Source organism: Gadus macrocephalus, chromosome 4 (assembly GCF_031168955.1).
Source record: "Gadus macrocephalus chromosome 4, ASM3116895v1".
Classification (NCBI taxonomy): Eukaryota; Metazoa; Chordata; class Actinopteri; order Gadiformes; family Gadidae; genus Gadus; species Gadus macrocephalus.
The window spans coordinates 8,247,738-8,268,657 of NC_082385.1; the positions used below are offsets into that span (position 1 = coordinate 8,247,738).

The 20,920-nt window shown below is 47.1% G+C and overlaps 2 protein-coding genes across 2 annotated transcripts; one reads left to right on the plus strand and one right to left on the minus strand.

Moving 5' to 3' along the window:
- Window positions 1-530: 530 nt before the first annotated feature.
- On the plus strand, window positions 531-12,576 carry dqx1 (DEAQ box RNA-dependent ATPase 1). Its single transcript, XM_060049915.1, has 12 exons — window positions 531-886; window positions 2,999-3,422; window positions 4,752-4,945; window positions 6,565-7,066; window positions 7,710-7,991; window positions 8,561-8,660; window positions 8,888-9,046; window positions 9,788-9,979; window positions 10,355-10,480; window positions 10,615-10,805; window positions 11,138-11,328; window positions 11,675-12,576. Exons 2-12 carry the CDS (start codon window positions 3,051-3,053, stop codon window positions 11,886-11,888), a joined length of 2,523 nt encoding a protein of 840 aa, XP_059905898.1. The 5' UTR covers window positions 531-886; window positions 2,999-3,050; the 3' UTR covers window positions 11,889-12,576.
- Window positions 12,577-13,777: 1,201 nt separating this feature from the next.
- Window positions 13,778-20,528, minus strand: smyd1a (SET and MYND domain containing 1a). The gene is made up of 10 exons (XM_060049916.1): window positions 20,278-20,528; window positions 18,194-18,370; window positions 17,406-17,622; window positions 16,987-17,117; window positions 16,851-16,889; window positions 16,422-16,617; window positions 15,372-15,464; window positions 14,922-15,085; window positions 14,544-14,712; window positions 13,778-14,182 (listed from the first exon to the last, which is right to left on the minus strand). Exons 1-10 carry the CDS (start codon window positions 20,412-20,414, stop codon window positions 14,021-14,023), a joined length of 1,485 nt encoding a protein of 494 aa, XP_059905899.1. The 5' UTR covers window positions 20,415-20,528; the 3' UTR covers window positions 13,778-14,020.
- Window positions 20,529-20,920: the final 392 nt, after the last annotated feature.

The following is a 20,920-nucleotide window of genomic DNA, read 5'->3' on the forward strand; positions in this document are numbered from 1 at the left end:
GAAGACATAACAAGAAATTAATCAGTTCTTCCTGTGCAGAACCTTGTCATATTCTCACTTTCCCAATGTCTGTGAATCGTTGTTCGTTTGTAGGCTACTGCAGTGCTTTTGCAGTACAAAGCTTTTAGTAGTTGTGAGGAAAGTGTACTCTCGGGGGGACTCAAGCCCTGGTTTATTGTCCCTGATATCTCGGGAAGGACGTGACAAAGTGACAATGGTGCAACTTGCACTATAAAACATTCAAGTACACAACCTTGAGTTTCAGAAAAAAAATGCATAATACGATTAACGGAAACCAAGAATTATGTTGCATTTAATTTGATGACAGATTTAAGGATGAAGGATTATGGATTACATTTTTGTAGCCCTATAGCTGTATAATATAAATAAAGCCTAGGCCTGCAATACAAATATAAAAACATGTTTAGATGGATATTATATTGTCATTTTACTGTAGAGTATTTCTAGCTCTTTAAATGTATGTCATGGTTTGACAGCATCTCTGAAGGCTCCGCCCCTTTGACTGTCGACGCCACCTGCGCCCAGTCAGACAACCAAACATGGCGGCTGGTCCGTAGCGCAATACAATAAAGCATTGATATTATTATCAATTGTCAGCAGTCATATCAAAAGTGGACCCCTTTGGCAAACACGAATGAAAACTCTCGTTGGATCTACGGTTTCCTGGATTATATATTTGTGGTCGTTCTCCTGGGGAAAGACGGGCTTCGTTCCGCCTAGGGGATCGGTCGGTATTGCCTTCGTGGTTTCGCCATCAGTGGATACCTAAACAAAGCTTCCTGGACAGTGGGGCTGTTTTTTGTTTTTGCCCAGCGTCCTGCAACCCATGAATCTCTTCGGATTAATCATCTGATATGTTAAAGAGGTAAACTTGTTTCAGTACAAGGGCGGGATAGTGCCTGATATTTGCAAATGCTTTATTTGTTTCCAGCTCTTGAAGACAGTGTGGATGTCAGCTGACTTTACACTGTGGCCAGACTCTCAAGGTGTCTGCAGAATGAGATAGAGTCTGTGTGTTAGATGTTCCTATGTATTCTGTTGATATTTGGATTAAGTTCACATCCAACATCCAGCTTTTCTTGGCTGTTAGATAGCGCCTGACATGTATAGCACTCTTTCCTCTTGTACACAGACTGTATACATCTCCCCAGCTCACCCTGTTGAAAACCCCTGTTAAAACTATCTGTGGAGTTATGTTATGCTGCGTTGTGTTATGTTGCAACATTGTAGTACAGGGACACGAACATTACAGTGCAGAAAATACCAACAGCGTATGAGACTATAGTCCGTCGTGTTCAGTAGAGCCAATCAGCCACTGTTTGTTGACATGCTATTCACATTTATTAATAGATAAAAATGTCCACTGTGGGCGAAATCCATTAATGCTAGCATGTCTTCTTGAATACTCATGCGTCCTGGCACATGTCCATGTTGGTGAAGTCATGTCCATGTTGGTGAAGTAGGTCTGGGCTTATTGACATTAGGCTAGGTGGTTACCTTGCCAAAGAACATTTGCCGTATAGGCTATTTGGCCAGAGCCTAGCTTAAATCACCTGTTACAAACTAATATAAAAGCAAATGATTACATTTTACAGACGGAATACGGAGGTTAATACACACTTTGAGAAGGTGTCCTCTCAGAATTGTTCCCTGTGGCATAGCAGGGGAAGTGAGTGTGTCTAGACTTGCTACGTGGCTGCACAACAGACTCCGATAGTAATAATACTAAAAGTTGAAGCTGCGGCAAATAGCAATAACAAATACATGAATGTGAGAGAACTGGCATTGTTTTGTATTATTTGACAGTATGCAATACTGTTAGTTTTATACCGAGCTAAAACCAAACAAACAACTAAACAACACCTCAAAACCAAGCCCAGTTTGATATCAAGGGGAGTGTTACAAGATTTTGAGAATTGAATGGTTCTCTTCCTTTTGATCAGTTTTTTTTGCTTTCGATGTGAAGAAAACCTCCTTCTGTGGTCAAGTAATTCAAACAGCTGATGATCAGCTGTTACAGGGCCATGTGGGGAGATGAGAGTGCAACTAGAGGAGTTTGCCTGTACCGCTGAATGTATAGGACAGCTGAGATGTCCGATAGACCCACCCTCAGGCGGGGCTTTGAACCGGCAACCCCAGTGAGGAAAGAAAAATGTTATAACTGCTGCTATGCTGAAGGACAGCAATCGTCCTGGTTACAGAGGATCAGGTTGTTAAAGGTGAACCAAACACATGCCCTGACCCTCTAAAAGACGATTGTGGGACCCCTCTGATTCATTTTCAATGAGCAGAACTTCTACATTTAATCAGCAGTGCTCTATTTGACCATATCATTCAGAAAAACAGATTATGCATGTAATAGGATGTGTATTGATTAAAGAGGGCGTTATCTAATATAAACCAACGTTTTGCGGTACTTTCACTTCTCTCCTAAAGGAGCACTCATTAGATCCCCAGACCGTGAGAAGAATACAAAGCAAGATCCTAAATGCTTGAATGAAGCTCATGGAGAATGGACCATCTTATATTCAATATTCATGGTGACTTTCAGAATAAGCGTGGGCTGACTCCGTTTTACAGGCACTTCCTATTTCGATACAGCGGTTAAAGGACAAGTGTAGAACAAGAACTCAAACCAGCAGAGATCGTAAGAAACCGATCCTACATCACGCTGCTTCTTACAGAGTTGTGTAAGGAGGACAACTCGTACATTCGAGCATCACTGGTTCACATTTTCTGAAAGACAAAGACCAGCTACTGTATCAACTCTTTCACATATTTTTACGAAAACACTTGATGCTCAGAGTGAATGTGAAGAGGAATGTGATAAGATGCCTCGAGGATATGATAAAAAGCTTCAGGAAGGTTGGTAGAAATCCCTGCCAACCAAAAACATGTTTGATCGCGTTCACTAATAATTGAGCTGTGATAGCCTGTTAATGATTCACAGTCATAACACTCTCCATTCTGTCTCCAGGTGATCTCCGACCCTCGCCCCCATCGCCCTCATCCCCCATCCGGGGGGGAGGATGTCCTCGCCACAAGCTTCCCCCTCCACCCTCCCTTCCCCTGGCCCCCAACCCGCCCCTGCTTCAGCCACCCTGGACTCCCTCTCCGTCTCCTCCCTGTTCTCTGATGACGACCTGGAGGAGGAGGAGGGGGAGGGCGGGGAGAGAGGAGAGGGAGACGAGGACGAGGACGAGGACGAGGACGAGGAGGGCCTGGGTGACCTGGAGGTGAACCCGTACGACGGCCTGCCCTTCTCGTCGCGGTACTACGTCCTGCTGGGGGAACGCCGGCAGCTGCCCGTCTGGAGGCTGAAGTACCGGCTGCTGGAGCTCCTGGAGAGCCACAGCATGGTGGTGCTGAGTGCCCCCAGCGGCGTGGGCAAGAGCACGCAGGTACGGTGGACAAGGGGCGTCGGATCTAGTGAAGTCACACCGATTATTGAGCTGTGATTCGATGTTGAGTTTCTGTAACTATTACGATACGATTCTGAATTTTAGGGGTGATTTTATCTCTTGTGTGGATAAAGTTGGTGTTTTGGGTTCTGCTGGTCCTTGGTCGTCCGCTATTAGGATGGTACCATTGATTTACCCCCGCTTAGAGTACATTGATGTATCTGCCTCAAAAAAATATGAATTTTCGATTTTTTGGTAGTTCGGTAGCAAAGATTAGCGAGAATCACATGTTTCTATCTTATTTGACCCCAACACTAGCAGGGATCCCCCAAAACTCCCCCAAGCAAACACGATGCATCAACAATCGAGTTATCTGAACAATGTTGAAGGTTATTCTCTTTCTCTGCCCAGTGGCTACGCTTGCTGCCAGATTTGAAGGAGATCTCTGGTGATGATTAGTGATTAGTGACAACACCTGCAACTAACTCTCCTATCTTATAATTGCCCCCCAAGAGCCATCTAGAACTACGCTGTGTAGTGTATGACACAACATTGTGTACGCTCAAAAAATTGAGCAGTACAGTCCTAAACCCTTGCCTTTCCCTCACAGATGAGTCGACAATCAGAGGTTTATGAGTGCAATCATGACTGTTCACGTCACCTAATAATAATAATAATAATCACGTCACCATTCTGGAGGGTTTTCGTAGGTGGTTACGTGGCTTGGGGAATACTTAAGGAATGCCTTACCTCTGGGGCCCAGAGTATGTTTCCAACACATCCATGCTCATACCTCCCCTCTACTCAAATGAGACTGATAAGACACCGAGACAGTTCATCATCATGATAGTGTCCTATCGCGAGTCACAGTCAGCCCTCATGGTTCAGGAAGGTGCTTTTCAATTCTGTTGTTCATTTGTACTTCTGGGTTGTGTTTAAGTATCGAATCCGAAAAAGCCTGCTCAAATATACGAAGAGATTTGGCTTGTGTTTATTTTGGAAGTGTTATGGTACATCTCTGTCGGGTGAAGGCATCGGCAGGGTCATCGTTATCTTTTGAGTGGATTAAGCAATAATGGAGGTTTGGCTGCACAGAACAGCACACAACTCACAGAACGTCGTTGATTCAAATTGGCAGTAATCGAGTCCTCTATACGGCCCTCTCAGAGGGCCGTATAGAGGACTCGATTACTGCCAAAGTCTGTAGGCTGGTACCTCTGATCAATCCTAGTGATTACAGTGACATGGCCGAGCTAGCTCGTTAAGGCAACCTGACGACACCCCCCCCCGGTGTGTCCCCGTCTAACTCTTATGTCGGTGGCCCGCCAGGTGCCCCAGTGGTGCGTGGAGTACGCCCTGTCCCACGAGTTCTCCCAGGGCCTGGTGTGCTGCTCCCAGCCCCACTCGGTGGCGGCGGGCAGCCTGGCCCTGCGCGTGGCCGACGAGATGGACCTGAGCCTGGGCCTGGAGGTGGGCTACAGGGTCCCGCACGACGACAGCTGCACCCCGGACACCCTGCTCAGGTGAGGGACGGGGGCTGCTGCGAACGAGCACAGGTACACCCTTTGTTTCGTCTAGTGTCTGCGGGGAAGAGGTCACGACGCCAGGGACCGCCAACGGCTAGCTTAGGCGTTCCACATTACCGGAGCCACAGCGCTTGGTGCTTTTATCGTCTGCAGTGGCTGAAAGCTTTACAGCGCATCACAACATAAACACCGTTGTTGTGCAAGAGTCCTCACCCATGTTGTAGGTCCACGTGTCACACAGCAGACTGAGATACCAATGCAGCCAGTACACAATATCAATAACATTATTACATTGTTGGTTGATAGTCACATAGTAACAGAATAGTACATGATGGTCCACTCCCAACTCCCACTATTGTCTGAACCCCCCCCCCCCAGGACCATGCCCAAGAATATCCTGTTTTACTTGAAATGCGTCTCATTACGGAAGCTAGGAGAAGACTCTGTGTTTAAAGCCTTTCTTATTGTAAAAAGATACATCCTGTGGACCTGTTTGGGCTGCTGTGTGTGTGTGTGTGTGTGTGTGTGTGTGTGTGTGTGTGTGTGTGTGTGTGTGTGTGTGTGTGTGTGTGTGTGTGTGTGTGTGTGTGTGTGTGTGTGTGTGTGTGTGTGTGTGTGTGTGTGTGTGTGTCCATCCCGCATACAAAAATGAACACAAATACTATTCATCCTGTAGGTAGATAAGCTCTTTTCTCAGGCGCTTTCTCAGAGGGAGTCGCCCATCTCTTGAGTAGACTGGTTACATGATCTCCTCTTTCATCACTCCGGTCCCGCCCTAGCCTCCCATTGTGGCCGGAATTTTATAGTTAAATTGGTAGCAACAGTGTGGCTGTATAACGCGCCTGAAAGATAATCTCTCTCTCTCTCTCTCTCTCTCTCCCTCACGCTCTCTCTCCCTGTCTCACTCTCGCCCTCTTGTGCACTAGCGCTTTCCGTTGTGCACTGGTGTTGTTGGACTAAATGATTCAAAGGATAACATTTGATAAATCAAAGTAAATAAAGAATAGAGAATCTGGGACACTTCACCAGTAGGTGGCAGGTTTTTCTGTGATGCAGAAAATTAAACAGGAAATTAAAGAGGAGGTGGACCTGATTGACCATAACCATTGCATTCTTTACAATTCATGTTTATTATATTCTTTGTATTTCATGAATTCGTTTCTTTCATTCATTTGAAGCATTTTCTGGAATTGGATATTTTGATACCTCTTTTCTACACTGGGCCATTTCAGCTCTTTGAGGTTCTGAATCCATCCTAATAATCCATTAGGTTTTTAAGAGCATCCAGATTTTTTAGACCACAAGTTCAATTTCTGTTTCTCTCCATCGCTCCGGCCTTGAGCCCATTATAAGCCTCTCGGAAAATGTTAAAAGGAGTGGGATTTTCAGTTCTACAGTTTTATCTAAGCCAGACAGAAAATGGGGCCTTTCTCTGAGGAGAATATGGTTTAGCTTTTCTTCAAAAAAAAAAAAGAGACCAGGATCCTTTAACATAAACCTCAGTACCGTCTCTTTGGGGGGGGTGGGGGCTGATATCCTTCCATCCTAAACCATCCTGTGAGTCGTTGCCCATCATGCTCCAACCGCTCACCTCCAACCTCCCCCCCCCCCTCCAGGTTCATGAGCGACTCCCTGCTCCTGGAGGAGATGATGTCGGACCCCCTGCTGCGGCAGTACGGCGTGGTGGTGCTGGACGAGCTGCAGGAGCGCACCATCCCCACCGACGTGCTGCTGGGCCTGCTGTGCGACGTGTGCCGCCAGCGGCCCCACGACCTCCGCGTGGTCCTCCTCTGCCACCCCTCGCTGGCCCCCCGCCTCGCCGCCTTCCTGGGGCCCGCGCCCCTCCTCGCGCTGGACCCCGCCCCCGACGCCCCAGCCGCCACCCCCCCCGCGGGGGCGTCCGGAGGCTGCCCGGGGCCGGAGCAGGGCCCCGGGGAGGGGGCCGAGGGCGAGGCGGCGGCGGCGGCGGCGGTGGCGGCGCCGGGGCCGCGGGTGGAGACGGTGTACCGGGAGCCGGCGGCCGGGAGGGAGCGCCTGGTGGCGGCGTGTCACATGGTCCTGGATCTGCACCGACGGGGCGAGGAGGGCCACGTCATGGTGTTCCTCGCCAGCGCGCAGGTGAGAACCCCACCGCGCCACGTAGACCTCCTTAGAGATGGGGGGGGGGGGGGGGGGAGGGGGGCGAACGCAAGGGGCCGCAAAGCATTGAGCGATACCGATGTCCATGATGACGATGGTTGGAGATGTTTTTCACATTGTTTTGCCTTGGGTGGTTTATTTTGAAATTCTTGCTCACTTAGACCCCACCCACTTCTCCTCCTCCTCTTCCTCTTCCTCTTCCTCTTCCTCTTCCTCTTCCTCTTCCTCTTCCTCCTCCTCCTCCTCCTCCTTCCCCTGTACAAAAGCCTTGTAGTACTGCTCCACCTGCTTCTTTAACATGCCCACGGTACCTTAATAGAAATAAACGATATTCATAGCAGTATCCCCGCCTCCAACCTGTCAGCTCTCCTTGACTCGGCCCGTCCGCTTTAAAGCCCTCCACCTAGCACCCGACCCTGAGCCACCCCGCTACACCCGCCCTCCACCCTGCCTCCACCCGCCTCCACCCGCCAGCACACATAGGGCACTAATCTGCAAAAAAAAAGAAATCCTATCTGATCTCACCTGCCCTGTCTCTTCCCAACGCTCCTCTCGCTCCACCCTCAGTCACCCTCAGTCTCACCCTGTCCCCCCCCCCCCCCCCCCCCCTCTGCTCCACCAGGAGGTGGAGGAGTGCTCCGCCCTGCTGGAGAAGGAGGCGGTGGCGCTGAGCCCCCACCTGGGCCCGCTGCGGACGCTGCCCCTCCACGCCGGCCTGGGCGCCGCCAGCCAGCGGGTGTACGAGGCCGAGGTCCCCCCGCCGCCGCCGACGCCCCCCAGGGGGCCGGGCGGGGGGGGGGAGGCGGGGCGGCGCCGGGTGGTGCTGACGGACACCCTGGCCGAGGCGTCCTTCTCCATGCCCGGGATCCGCTACGTCATCGACACGGGCCTGCAGCTCAAGACCGTGAGTTCCGCGCCGGGGGGTCGGCTTAGCTCAGGAGGTAGAGCAGTTGTCTTGAAACCGAAAGGTTGCTAGTTCGATCCCCGGCTCCTCCTAGCTGAGTGTTGATGTGTCCCTGAGCAAGACACTTAACCCTAACTGCTGCTGACGAGCTGGCTGTCGCCTTGCATGGTTGACTCTGCCGTCGGTGTGTCAATGTGTGTATTAACCGATGTAAGTCGCTTTGGATAAAAGCGTCTGCTAAATGCCCTAAATGTAAATGTAAATGAAAAGAGGACTGGGCTGTTTACTTGCTCTTTTATTTGTCCTATTGGCGTACACTGCTAAACTAGCATGTGAAATATTATATATAATAAGAATACAATCTAAATATTTATTATAATATATACAATATTAAAAAAAGTATATTGTTGCTAAAAGGATGAATTCACTTACTTTTACCAATGTTATTATAGTGGGAAATCAAACTCCAGTTTTTTGAGTAGTAGCTAAATGGAAGTAGTTAAATGTATGATTCAAGACAGGGTTGTCAGATCAATGTTTCTATTCTTCTTTATTTTATTTCATGATAGGTTTACAATCCACAAATACGGGCAAACTCCCAGGTCCTCCAGCCAATCAGCAAGCAGCAGGCAGACATGCGCACGGAGAGGGTCAACAGCTGCCTTAAAGGTAGGACGTCTGAATACAGAAGATTACCGACCCTTCAAATCAAATCAAATGTGACAGTAGCTGTGGTCCGATAATCTGGCCTTTTCATTTGTGTGCATGTATTTTTTATTGTTATTTTCACTTTGGTATGACGTATGATGTATAATCCCTGCTCTGCACTAATTAATACATTATATTCAACATGTGTTGAATGCATCAGTTTTTTTAAACCTCTCTTCCACCCCCAGGGCTGTGTGTGCGTCTGTACCCCCAGGCGCTGTACGATCAGGGCATGCAGGAGGAGCACTGTCCCCGGGTCGTGGAGGAGAACCTCAGCAGACTCGTCCTGCTCCTCAAACGGCTGGACATCGCTGACATGGGGCAGTGCAAGTTCCTGGACAGACCTGGTAGCTATATGCATGTTTTTTTCATCAACGTTTTCTTTCTGAACAAAGAAACGTTTTGGCCCCAAAACCAAGCAATCGCATGAGCTATCGACCATCCAACTTGTGTATCTTTATTTACCCCGCTCTTCCTCTCTCCTTCTCTTCCATCCTCTCTTATCCCCTCTTCTTTACAATCTCTCTCCTTCTCTCTCTTGCTTTTCCCTCTTTCTCTCTCTCTCTCCATCTTCCTTTTTCCCCTCTCTCCGCCCTCTCTTCCTGTCTTCGCTTCCTTCTCTCGTCCTCTCCTTCTTTCTTTATCGCTCACCTCCGTCGCGGTCCTTCGACCTCTCCTCCACCTCTGTTCTTAATCTCTCTTTATCTCTCTATCTGTCTCTCTCCTCACTCCTCAAACTCTCTCCTCCATCCCTCTCTCCTCCGTCTCTGTTCCGTCTCTCTCCTCCATCTCTCTCCCCCCCCATCCATCTCTCCCCTGTCTCTCCTCCATCCCTATCTCCTCCATCTCTCTCCTCCATCTCTCCCCTGTCTCTCCTCCATCTCTCTCCTCCATCTCTCTCCTCCATCTCTCTCCCCCCCATCCATCTCTCCCCTGTCTCTCCTCCATCCCTATCTCCTCCATCTCTCTCCTCCATCCCTCTCTCCTCCATCCCTCCCGTGTCCCCTCCCTCTTCCGTCTCTCCTCCCTCCATCTCTCCCCTCTCACCCCTCCTCCATCCATCCCCCCCTCTCTCACCCTCCTCCCAGCCCCGGAGGCCCTGATGCAGGCCCTGGAGGACCTGGACTACCTGGCGGCGCTGGACGACGACGGCAACCTGTCGGAGGTGGGCATCATCATGTCGGAGCTGCCCCTGGAGCCGCCGCTGGCCAAGGCCCTCATCGCCGCCTGCGAGTACGACTGCGTCAACGAACTGCTCACCATCGCCGCCATGCTCACAGGTAGACAAACATACGTGCGTGTGTGTGTGTGTGTGTGTGTGTGTGTGTGTGTGTGTGTGTGTGTGTGTGTGTAACATATTATGGATGACCAATGTGTGTGATACCCCGCAAGATGTGAATTTGTATCAGGAACCCATTGACTTCGGAAAGCGTCAATATTTTTCTGCTAGGGTGTGTGCACCTCCTTTACCTCCTCCCTTTCTTTATTGTTTTATAAGGCAGATCTCAATTGCCTAGGAACCCAACATACAGGAATGAATACCTCGTCGCACACACTTCATAAAATAGGATAATCCTTCACCTCTGTTGAAAGATCTATTTCCATGTCTACAGGCCGTTATTAACTCAAAGCGGTATTCCGTTTCCTCTCCTCAGCTCCATCCTGCTTCATGACCTCAGCTCCTACCGGCGAAGAAGCTGTGATCTCCCAACGGCGCCCTCTACTGCACGCAGAGGGCGACCACTTCACTCTCATCAATATCTATCAAGCTTTCGTAGAACGTACGTTTCGGGCAATCGTCCTTTTTCAATGATTTAATTAATTGATTGAATATACGGTATATTTATACAGTGCATTTCATTTGAAAAGAGAGGTTTGTAGATGCGTTATGTTGTGCATGTCGGGGATATTACAGATAAACAGGACGAGGCGTGGTGCACGACAAACTTTCTCAGCTCTGCTGCACTACGATTGGCTGTGGTGATCCGGGCGGAGCTTCTGGAGGTGATGCAGCGAATAGAGCTTCCTGTGTCCCCCCCCGCCTTCGGCTGTCAGGACAACTGCACCAACGTGAAGCGAGCCCTCATCTCCGGCTTTTTCCTTAAGGTAAGGCTGTGTTTGAGTATCTTATCTATATATTACATATCCATAACCAATGATATTATGTCTTTTTTTTTATATATACCTTTCACTTAGTTTTGATTCAGCAACCAAATACGTTACAATTACTCTGCAAGTCTTGAGTTTATCCTAAATATCAAATTCCTCCTCCAATTTAATATATTTACCATACCAGGTATTCATGTTTAATGTTTGTATTGTGGAGCATTATATTATGCTTCATCCCATATCAAACATCCCGAACTCAAAAAACGATGCACGTTTAAAAAGCCGAAGAATATGCATTTAACAAAACCTGCCCCCCCCCCCCCCGGCAGGTGGCCCACGACGTGGACGGCTCGGGGAACTACCTGCTGCTCACCCACCGCCACGTGGCCCACCTCCACCCCTTCTCCTCCTACCTGTGCAGCCAGCCTGCCTCGGACCCGCCGCCCTGGGTGCTGTACCACGACTTCACCATCTCCCACGACAACTGCATCTGCACCGCCTCCCACGTGCACCCGCACATGTGAGTTCAGCCTCTAAGCCGGGTTCATGGTCTAGGTCTATTCAGCTGGCAGGAGGGCCAGACGCCAAGCACGGCTTGTCTATTGGTTTGTGTTGTGTATTCCGCCCTCTGTATGTGTGTCTGTGGTTAACCATTAAGCCTTGTGTGTGTTTGTGTGTGCTTGTTGGTGTGTTTGTGTGTGTGTGTGTGTGTGTGTGTGTACGCGTATCTGCGCGTGTGTACGCGCGCGCGTGCGTGTGTGTGTGTGTGTGTGTGTGTGTGTTTGTTTGTGTTGTGCGGGTGGTTGTGGTTGTGTGTATGTGTGTGTGCGCGTCCATGTGTCTGTGTGTGTGTGTGTGTTGTGCAGGCTGGTGGAGCTGGCTCCGCAGTACTACCTGGGGAACCTGCCTGCGAGCGAGGGGAAGGAGATGCTGAGGGAGCTGAGGCAGACCCTGGAGCAGGGCAGGGCGCCGGGGGAGGGCGAGGCGCTGCTGCACAGCTACACCCACCCCAGCCTGGAGGAGCGCCGGGGCGAGGGGCGCGACAGCCAGGACAACAATGACATCTGCGTCCTCCAGTGAAGGAGGGTCACTCTCAGCATCCAGGAGTTCGAGAAAGAAAGTCGAGGGAACGGAAGCGGGGTGTTTCCCCGACGTGGGATTAGCGCCGTCTCTCCTCCCCCCCCCCCCCCCCCCTCAAGAAGTTAGCGCCTTCCTCTTTGGTTTGTCCCTTTTTTTTGTGGCTTTGAAGGAATTCCTCGTCTCTGGGAATATGTACGCACGGAAGCTGTTGTGTGTCTGTTTGACTTTTTTCACGTGAGCTGAGACGTTTTTTTTATATTTGATCGCAAGGGTACTTTTCTCTCGAGTCTTTAAATCACTATTTTAGATAATAGGAATAAAACAGAAGTAATATATTTGGAATAAATCTAGATCCTTCCTTCAGAGGGGAGATGCTGGACCTCGGAGAACACTAAGGTTAAATGGCGCTCCATGCAGACGCCCAGAGAGAGATGTGAACGGTGTACCTCAGGGCTTCATGCTGCGCTGCGGTGCTGATAGAAACCTATCGCTCCAGTTCTGCTGTTTAAAATCCATTGTTTTTATACTGTTTGTACAGTTTGGGTACATATCCTCCTTCCTTTGCATATGATGAGTCCCTCCCTCTTTCTTTCCAGCAATGAAGTGTGAATATTGGTGTGTGTTTGTCTAAAGTGAAAATATATTGCCTCTATTTAATTTGAACAATGAATAAAAACAATTGCAATTATCTGTTCAGTTATTTGGTGAATTTTCTTTTCACATTCATATGAAAGAAGGGAAAGTAGTTGAATAGTTGCCTGTAATGACCCCAACCTGGCTGCAAACAATTTAAATGTATAACATTTAACAAAAAACATAAGAAAGCCATGGATTTTGATATGCCGTTAATTTGCTGACTAAGCAGAATTGTTAATATCCCACAATGTAAACAAGACAGACCAAAAGAGTTTCTGTGGATTGGCCACATGCAACACGCATCAAAAGTCAAATTCTAAAACGTTATTGTTGATTCGGTTCAATACCTTACCAGGACATATGCGTAAAGTTTAATTTAGTCACTTGTTGGTTCTGTTTCTCACATTCGTCAATTATGTTGTACATACCTGACCCTTTTTGTTTGGAATATTCCAATATTTTTTTCTGATTTACTTATTAGATAAGATTCAAATTAAATTGACTTAAAACGCGACACAAATAAGAGCAGAGAGGTACTGCCCAATGGCAGTGCTCGCGTAGTTGAAGCGTTTCAAGGGGACGATGTCCTGGGGCTCCACAGGTGTCGAAAGGTCCTGCTGCTGCTGCTGCTGTATCCACATTAGTTCAAACGGCTCCCTCTGCTATATACAGAGGCTTAGATCAACTGAAAACAAATGACATCCCAAAGTAAGCTCATGGGTTACATTGGAATTTGTATTTTGCAAAATAAACCCGCTGAACCTAATGAACTATGTTTTCAAAGCCACGTGAAAAGGCCTTACATTCAAAAGGGTTGGGTGTAAATGCTAAACTATTCAACGCGTCCATTCAACCACGAACACGACTTTTGTTAGCAATGTTCACATGCAAGCATAACCTGAATAAACCGCCCTTATTTAGTTGTGTTGGGTTGATACAATCGTCTTCTTGTTTGAAGCAAGATTCAACTTGCAAAAAAAGGAATTAGAGGATTTTCATGAATAATTGCACAATTTAAGTAAAAATAGAAGTAATAAATGTATCAATGAGAGGGAAACTTATGTTGTGTGTGCATTATCTAGTATCTGGAAGGTTGCAGAGAAGTCAAAAGAACACATCAAAATAATAAAGTAGGCAATTATTGTGTGCATACTTTGTTTGAACTAATGCTTTGAGCTAAAAACAAGAATTGAAAGAGACCCTTGACCCTAAATGAACTGGAACACTAATAAACACGGTTTGAGACAACACGGTTTATAAACGGCAAACTTTCATCTTTTATTATTGCAGCTCCACACTCCACAACGTTGGTACAGACACCAGAGTTTTGAGGCTTCAGAACAGTGCATCAAAAACAATGTACACCAGCCAGCCAGTCAGAGCACAGACCTTTGTCACAGAGGCGAAAATAGGTGTTCAAAGGGCCTTAAGGTGATCGCTTAAGTCCTAAAGAAGATGGGAGCGTGGTTGTAAATTCACAGAAAAGCGTGGTTAGTTTATTGCTTGCGGGAGACGTCCTCTATCTTCTCCTCAGTGGAGGTGTTCTCTGCCATGGCCTTGGCTGGCTGCTTCTTCAGAGCCGCTTCCCTCATGGTGCGGTACACCTCCTCGTTCTGCTTGAACATCTTCAGCTCCATCTCCGTCTGCCTACGCATGGACTGCGGAGAAACACGGAGACGCCGTGGTCACATACAGACAGCCTGGTACCGCATGGTGAGGTAGGTTCACGTGCCATTATGGATCACTAAAGGCTGTGTTGCCAAGTTCGATGATAACGGGTTCATTGATCTGGGGGAACGTCAACTGTGGTTATGGTGATTAAATCCATTTGCAAGGTTGCATGGACTATGACTTTGAAAACAGCTGCATACAAAATAATTTGACCTTTTTCCTTATACATATATTCCCGACAGTGCCAAATATTGTCATAATGTAATGACAATGAACTCGGTCAGGCCATCCATCCAAAGAGTTTGGTTATAGATCCTCGGCCACTAAATCGATAACCCCCTCCCGTACCTCCAGGTCCTGGGTGATGGGGTGGTTGGGCCCGTGGGTGATCAGGAGGATGCCGTAGGCCTTGCAGATCAGCTCGTGGCCCACCTCTATCTGGCCCGCGTGCCAGTGGGTCACGCCGGCCCGCATGATGGCCATGCCCAGCTGGGCGTTGGTGGGGTGATGCAGCGCCCTGTCGGGAAGACAGATGATCACTTTATGAACACCCTGGGGATGCATTACCATAATACATTCTGAATCAGAGAGAGCTTTATTGCAATGCAGGTTTGCAAATACAAGGTATTTGTTTCTGCTATGTTGGTGCAGTGAGTATAAAGTGTGTGTGTGTGTGTGTGTGCGTATGTGTATGTGTAGGGGTGTGTGTGTGTGTGTGTGTCTCACATGTATCCGTCGATGGTCTTGCGGGAGTACGCGGCGGCCTCAGCGAAGGCGTGCATGTAGGAGAGCACCTCGCTGGCGGTGCTCTGCAGGCGGAGCTTATAAAGGTGGGTGTCGGCCAGGACGTTCTCCTGGGCGGAGAGGCACTCCCCGCACAACCTGGCAACCTGAACACATTTAGTTGTTTTTGTTTAGGGAAAGGAAATCGATGGGAAGGGATCTTTCTTTTAAAAAAAAAGAGAAAAAAATTAACTCCATTAATAAAATGGAGTATCATAAAGTTAAACAAAACATATATGCATACAAAATGTAAAAGGGATATTCTTTTAAAAAATAAAGAAAAAAAATATTGATAAAATGGATAAACAGTCATGTAATACCCCCAAAAAATATTTAAAAAATACTAAAAAAGAAACCCCACATTTTAACAATAAAATCCTATAAACAACTTACCCCATGGAAGTCTCCCTGGAGACGGCATTTTGCCACCTTCTCCAGACACTCCTCACTGGCGGTGGTCACCTGCTTGATGAGCTCAGCAGATGGCTAGAGGGACAGAGACATGGTGAGTGGAAGAGATTAACATGCTTTAATTTGCTGACTAACTATTTCTATATTATTTCACTATTGTATCATAGATACACCATGACGGCCCTAAATAATGTTGCTCTTCAAAAAAGGTTTGATACCTCTTAACAAATGATCACGCTCTACACATGTGATCAGATAGTGAGTAGATACAGCGTTAGCCTATCTCACTAGAAGGGCATGGCATGGAATGCCAAGGACTGCCAAGGACATTCAAAATGGCTGTCACAAGACCACTGCTGATGGAACCCATTCGACTTGGTTTGGCCCAATGAACAGACATCGAAACACATAAAAGCCTTGCTCATTGTGTTTTCTTTATTACCCGTAACATAATCTTTCATAATGTATATTTTTTTATTGTCGGGGCTCCATTGGCGGAAACAAGACCAATTTAGTGGGTTGTTACTTTGAGGACACAGGGACCTGGCCTAAGCTTTAATGACTACCCTGGTTAGGATAAGCACACATACCCAAATTGGTTGTCCACTAAACCTGTTCGGATCGAACCATATCCTAACCGGTTTGCCATTAAACCTTCTAGATCAAATTGAAGCCTTCTTTCTCTTCTTGTCCTTCTCTTTTTTATGATTAAACTATATGCATGCTATGAAAGGTTTATTGATGTAGTTGTAAATGGTAAACGGTAGTATCATAGTTGGTATTGGGTGTTTATGTGAGAGATGGTTAAGTGTAGGTATTATGAGGATGTAGCTAAGGATTAGGTTTGGTTATAGGCAAGGCTTGTGGTGAGGGGGTGTTAGGTAAACGGTAAGGGGTTTGTGTGGTAAAGATCATATTTACCACCACTGGAACATCTGGCTGTAAGAACCAGCAGCAATTGTCTGCCATTGCTTACATTCCTTTGACATGCAGGCCTTCCTGTGAAAACAAACAACCATATCTTTCTCTCACTTTGCTTCCCTCCCCCTCTTTGGCGGCCATCATCAGGTCATCTTTAATATGCTCGGTACAGTGCTTGCAGGTGCAGTTGAAGTGGTACTGCTTCTTCAGTATGCGCTGGCGCTCGGCAGACAGGTTCAGGAAGTCCACGTAGCTCACTGTGAGCTCCACACCCTCCGCAACCTTCTCCAGGGCACGCAACTCAATCCTTCAAAATAAAAGCACGCCAGCATTGAGTGAGTGTGTGCGTCAACTCAGGAGTTAAAATAGTTTATTTAAACTCTTTTTTAAATAGTTTATTGTAAAAAAAAAAACTCTTTTAATAAGTTGAAAGAGTTTATTTGAAACTATTTTAAGAGTTTATCTTAAACTCTTTTTTAGGTAGGTGTTTGCAAGACATAACCTTTATACCGGCGTCAATGAATACAAGCTCAGACCAACCTTCTCTTGGAGTGGAGGGCAGGGTTCAAGGCTGACTGACTTGAGAAAACAAGAGGAAAAAGCGTGTTTTTATCCTCCTCTCTCACAGTCTATATTCTCAGAAGGGAGGAGATTCACGTGCGGTTGGCCGACATACTTGCCGTGGTTGAGGATGACGGTGCAGTTAGGCCAGCAGTCGTGGTTGACCATACACAGGTTGGGGAAGAGGCCGACGCCCACAGCCTGAAGACCCCTCTGGTCACTCAGGGTGAAGGCGTTGCACTTGATCTGCGAGGAGAGCCATCTCGTTAAGTCAAAAACACAAACACAAAAAGGTGTTCATCCAATCCAATCAAAATATTGACAGAGCTCTGTCCATAAAGTTTGATTGGATTGGATGACCACCTTTTTGTGTTTGTGTTTTTGACTTAAACACAAACACACTTCATACAAAAATAGTTTTATGTCAGCTGTAAACTTGTTAGCCAAGATATTTTATTTAATGATACATTTCACATTATATGTGACCTAGTCTTATACTAACTTCTACTACTTTATTTAAACAAGCATATTTACAATGCCGAAGATGTGTGAGATGTATTCCACTGGCTGCGGCTTCCGGGGGTTCTTGGGCCAGAAGTCCATGAAGTTGTGGACGTCGATCTGGAGCTCCTCGCGGTCTTCGTCGGTCAGGTCGGACACGTGGTCCACCAGCTCGTCCACCGAGGTCAGCTGACCGTCCGAGACCACCCCCGTGTCCCTCTGGATGCGCCACAGCATGCGCGCCGCCAGGCTAGCAAAAGAGGTTTGAGAACCATTTTTTCCTTCCCGATACCGATTCCTGAACTTGAGGAATAGTTCAGATTTTTTTCAAACGACACCATTAACATTTATAGTCGATAATAATGCTACTTGCTACAATAATACATTTGTATTATTTTAGTTAAGCGTCCATTCTTTTCCGACTTGGTAGCTAAAACGCACGTAGGTCGGAGATCACACGTTTCCCATTACGACCATTACGACCATTACGAACGCAGCATAACACTGCACGTGTTTGTGAAGTTCTTTGTCTGTGTAGTAAATTAGCTAATCATGTAATGGTATCCATCGGTGCACAGACTTGCATACTCGCCGATACTCCTCCAGTATCGGAGGAATTTTCAATACTTGTATTGGTATCGAAACAACAACTCTAATCCATTGTATTGTGTCCTTTAAAGGGGCGGGTCCAGGAGGGGGCGTGGGGTGGCACCACTCCCTCCCAAATGTCCATAACATAACCAAAACCACTAAAAGCCGTTCCCTCTAAGTCTAAGAGCTCGTAGTCGTTTCAATGATCTGAAATGTTCTGTTATCCTTACCGGACATTCTCGCTGGGCGCGCTGCCGCTGCTCCTGATGGCGGCACACTCCTTCTTGTGTTCGTTCCAGCAGGCGGTCTGGCAGGTGCGGTCGCAGTAGTGGGCGAATTTACACTGAACGCAGCGGTGGAGGTTGGCCTGCTGCCGAAAGCAGTTGTGGCACACCGCAGTGGACAAACTGTAGAAGGCAAAACGGCAGGATAGTGAGATGAATGGATAGGCATCGGAACCACTTAAATAAAGGTGACGTTTATACGACCAGGTGTGAGTCTGATTAGCCGTTACAAGCCGTCTGCCTCTCCTGACATCACAAGTCTAGGTGGACACACCCACTTGTGATGTCAGAAGAGGCCGATTTTCAAAAACGGCTTATAACAGGTGTAATCACACTCACACCTGGTGGTTTAATCTGTCACCTTTAAAGGCGCTATACGTAAGAATTTAGAGTTTTAAAGAGGGAGAGGGCTCTCCTTGCTAGAGCACCTTTAAACTTACTATAATCATTCATCATATAAATCAATATGTCCTTAATCCTTGCTAAGACAATGTTAAGAAGAAATCACTGTTTTCAACAATGATCATCAACAATGACAACAATTTTTTTGCACCACACTTTATTTGGTATATACAGTCATTGTTTTTATTGTGTCTAAAGTTACAGTGAGAATCGATCAATAGACCTTCGAGTAATGAATAACCGAAAAGCTTTGGTAACTTAAATACTTCACAATAGAAACCATTACTTTACTATTAACTACTTTAATAACAAAAATCATTGTCGTCTGGTGTTTATAATTCACTTAAACTCAATGAGCTTGTCACGTCAAATTGGTCCACTTTTGGGACAGCCATGTTTGCAACATTTAGGATTTGCCTTTTTGTAACAGACGAGATAAAAAACACTTCTTGGTGCTTTTAAAAGTACTTTTCAAAGTTTGTTTCTCCATTGCGAGCCGCCAGACTTTGTAATGCAGAGGTTGTCTGACCTTTCGCACGTCAAGCTTGAACACAAATTCTGTACAGCGTTGAAAGGCTTATGGCCTGGCCCTGTGTACACACCAGACCCAAGATAGAGGCCCGAGGAGCTTCTGTGTAAACTGTTTATTCACCGGCTTCCGCTGTTTCCATTTAAAAGCAGAGCGAGACGATCCAGCGCCTTAATGCTTGTAATGATGAATTTGGCCTTGAGACAATCTCTGTTGTGGCTTGTTTGTGTATAAGCAAAAAGGGCTACCGTGAGACACACACACACACACACACACACACACACACACACACACACACACACACACACACACACACACACACACACACACACACACACACACACACACACACACTCTATTACACACACAGCCCCCGCATTCAAAGACAGACAGAAACACTCATACACATACACCCTCAGACACATGTGCACATACACACGCACGCACGCATGCAAGCCGATATATAAATATATATATATACATGCATACAGGTTTTGGATAGCTCCTGTCAGTCTTACATTAGGCAGATATCTTGGATGCATGCTTGTGTGAGCCAAGGTAGATACTAGCTCTTATATGGTTCTAAAACTATGCTAGCAGATCATGGCTACAAACTTCAAACCCCACTGAACATTACACATTTCAACAACATGCACTCGCAAAACGAAGAAAAGTTCAATCAAGTTCGATAATCAACAATAATTATCTTCTCCCGTTCAGAATAGTCAATGGCAAACTTATCTAGTTTGAAAGAGAATCGACGCATGAAACCTTTGATAGGCCAGAAACTGCATTGTTCACGATCAGACTCAGAAGTAAAATCTAACAAATGTTTTAACAAATTCAATTGTAACATTATAAACTGTCAGAATTTATAAAAAAACTGGAGAAAAAAAATGCAGACTCTGTAAAATGACGTCATGCAATCATGCAAAAACCACTGCCTGAACACGTATCAATGACATCACAGATCCGGCCTCAGTCTCTCCGCTGACATCAGCTAAACACGGGACCGCATACCCAGTCCTACAAACCTCTTCTCTCTCTTAATCTAAATAATCCGCCGTAACTCATGTAACACAGGACTGCGTCCTCCTACCTGTCGAAGACCACGGCGGAGAAGCTGGGCTCAGCGAACACCACGTCCCCGGCCAACAGGTCCCGGGTGGCCTTCAGTCCCCGGCCCTTCACCCCGGCGTCAAACACCTCCACGTTGTCCATCGTCCCAAGAGTCATTGTACACACACACACACACACAAACACACACAGGGGACCAAACAGTTAGGTGAGAGACAGAGGGAGAGAGAGAGAGGGAGTGGGGTGAGAGTGAGAGATTGAGAGAGAGTGAGTGGGTGGGGGGGGGGGGGGGGGGGGGTCAACAGTTCTGGTTGGAGTCTTCGTTGACAAACCTTTTGGTACCTGGCTCTCTTCAACTGCAGCCCGAAATAGCCTCACCCTCTAAGGATTTCGTCACCCGGCCCCGGCGGGGGAGAGGCAGTGGGGACGTATAGGTGGGGCGAGTGCTCTCCCATGTTTGGGTCGGACCAGGTCCCTCGTGGTGTATTTTGGTCTGGGCAGCTGTGGCTGTCAGTATGAGTCTACAGAAGACTCATGACAGGAAGCAGAGCTTCTTGAAACACTTTACTGTGTGTGTGTGTGTGTGTGTGTGCGTGTGTGTGCATGGCTGAAATAACACAAACTGTACGTAAACAAATCAGATTCCTCTGGACCTTCTTTACTTT

Excerpts from the sequence above, each read along its gene's own strand:
- dqx1 (XM_060049915.1), top strand. The coding sequence starts at position 3,051 with ATGTCCTCGCCACAAGCTTCCCCCTCCACCCTCCCTTCCCCTGGCCCC. Across the intron at positions 7,992-8,560 it reads CGGGCCTGCAGCTCAAGACC|GTTTACAATCCACAAATACG; the intron begins GTGAGTTCCGCG and ends ATTTCATGATAG. Across the intron at positions 8,661-8,887 it reads GGTCAACAGCTGCCTTAAAG|GGCTGTGTGTGCGTCTGTAC; the intron begins GTAGGACGTCTG and ends TTCCACCCCCAG.
- smyd1a (XM_060049916.1), bottom strand. The coding sequence starts at position 20,414 with ATGACTCTTGGGACGATGGACAACGTGGAGGTGTTTGACGCCGGGGTG. Across the intron at positions 16,890-16,986 it reads GTCATCCTCAACCACGGCAA|TCAGTCAGCCTTGAACCCTG; the intron begins GTATGTCGGCCA and ends TGTTTTCTCAAG. Across the intron at positions 14,183-14,543 it reads CCATCACCCAGGACCTGGAG|TCCATGCGTAGGCAGACGGA; the intron begins GTACGGGAGGGG and ends GTTTCTCCGCAG.